Here is a 1,499-nt window from a genome sequence, read left to right as displayed (position 1 = left end):
AGTGTTGACGACGCGACGAAGATGTCATCAATGTACGGAAAAACAAAATCGACTCCTCGGAAAATCTCGTTGATAAGACGCTGAAACGTTTGAGCGGCGTCCTAAATCTAATTTGACACGTTTTTCGCCAATGATCTTTATGGGAGACCCATTGGCTGCGTATAGGACTACAGAAGTGGGACGGATATCGAAAGATTTCGCAATCAATGGTAATATCGAGACGTCGGCGCCACTGTCCACTAAGAATTTCATTTTGGTGTACTCGTCCTTTACTTGTAGGCGAAATATTTGACCTTTCGTGAAACAATTTTCGCCGAAATTATCCACGGGCCCCGGATGTCAATTGTTTTCGCCGGACCGCACTTCATTCGCTTGGTGTTGTTTGTACTTACATGGGCTTCGACACTTTTGCGCTTTACGGCCATATGTCCGATGGTACCAACATTCTTCAAAAGAATCGTTGTTGTTTTGGCTCTTGTCGCGCCTTCGAGATTGATTTCGTCCTGTGGTTGGCCTGCGGGATCGAGAACGTGATCGCAAAGAAAATTCGTCCAGCTCCTTACCCATTTCCACTATTGCTGCCCGCAAATCGTTTAGCTCGCTCTTTGATTGGTCTCTCACTTGACACAATTGTCCGGGTGAAACAGCATCAACAATGGAATCTGCGATTTTCGTAAACTCTGCCGCTGTACCCGTTGACGCAGCCACAACAGGCTGAACAAACTGAGGCAGCCGCTTCGTCCATAACCCCTTTAAAGCTGCTTCGCCCAAAGTACTACCAGCTACTCGCTTCATCTCAAAATACAGCTCGGACGGTTTTCTGTCGCCAAGGGGTAGTTCGGACAACAGTCTGTTGAGACGCCTCTGCTCACTGTCTGCAAAATGCTCTATTATTTTGCGCCTGATATAATCGAATCTGTCTGTCACCGGAATCGCTGCAATAACCTCGGTTAACTGCGAAATTACATTAGGGCTTAACGCTGTTAGCACGGTGGCTGCCTTTTGCTTGTCTGAAATAATACCCGATGCTGTAAACCAGAAGTCCATGGTTACAAACCAAGCTTCAATATTGCTGTTGCACATTTGCGGGAAAGGCAGTCGAGCATAAACGGCTGAGACACTAGCTGGTAGAGAATCTGCATTTCTGCCTTCGTTCGCCTTATTCTCTGTAGCCGCTGAAGATAAGCCATTGTCGTCGTTCATTTGACTTGCAGGAATGTCGGATGTTCAATTTTACAACTGTTCTTCTTACGGTAGTTTTGTTGCTTACTTTAATTACCACAAGATCACGTCGGGGTCACCACTTATGGGAGTTTTACCTTATTTATTTTCCCAAATAAATAATCTTGTGGTTCAAAATTAAATGTTTTTATTAAACTAATTAATACTTAAACATAAATAAAATTAAATGAAGTTAAACGCAATTCTTAAGGAGAACAGTGGCGGACGCTTGCTTACTGTTGAACGTTTATCCAGCGAAAGAGAACGAAGAAGGAACG

General features: G+C 44.2%; 1 protein-coding gene across 1 annotated transcript; it reads right to left on the bottom strand.

Annotated features, from left to right (window-relative positions):
• Positions 1-339: 339 nt before the first annotated feature.
• On the bottom strand, positions 340-1,203 carry LOC133334506 (uncharacterized). Its single transcript, XM_061542822.1, has one exon. It carries the CDS (start codon positions 1,201-1,203, stop codon positions 340-342), a length of 864 nt encoding a protein of 287 aa, XP_061398806.1.
• Between the last annotated feature and the right edge of the window lie 296 nt (positions 1,204-1,499).

This window comes from Musca vetustissima, unplaced genomic scaffold (assembly GCF_032173495.1).
Source record: "Musca vetustissima isolate MV318-11 ecotype Yass unplaced genomic scaffold, APGP_CSIRO_Mvet_v1 utg741265, whole genome shotgun sequence".
NCBI lineage: Eukaryota > Metazoa > Arthropoda > Insecta > Diptera > Muscidae > Musca > Musca vetustissima.
Note: the sequence above shows the minus strand (reverse complement) of the source record. Positions and strands in the feature narration are given on the sequence as shown.

Excerpts from the sequence above, each read along its gene's own strand:
- LOC133334506 (XM_061542822.1), bottom strand. The coding sequence starts at position 1,203 with ATGAACGACGACAATGGCTTATCTTCAGCGGCTACAGAGAATAAGGCG.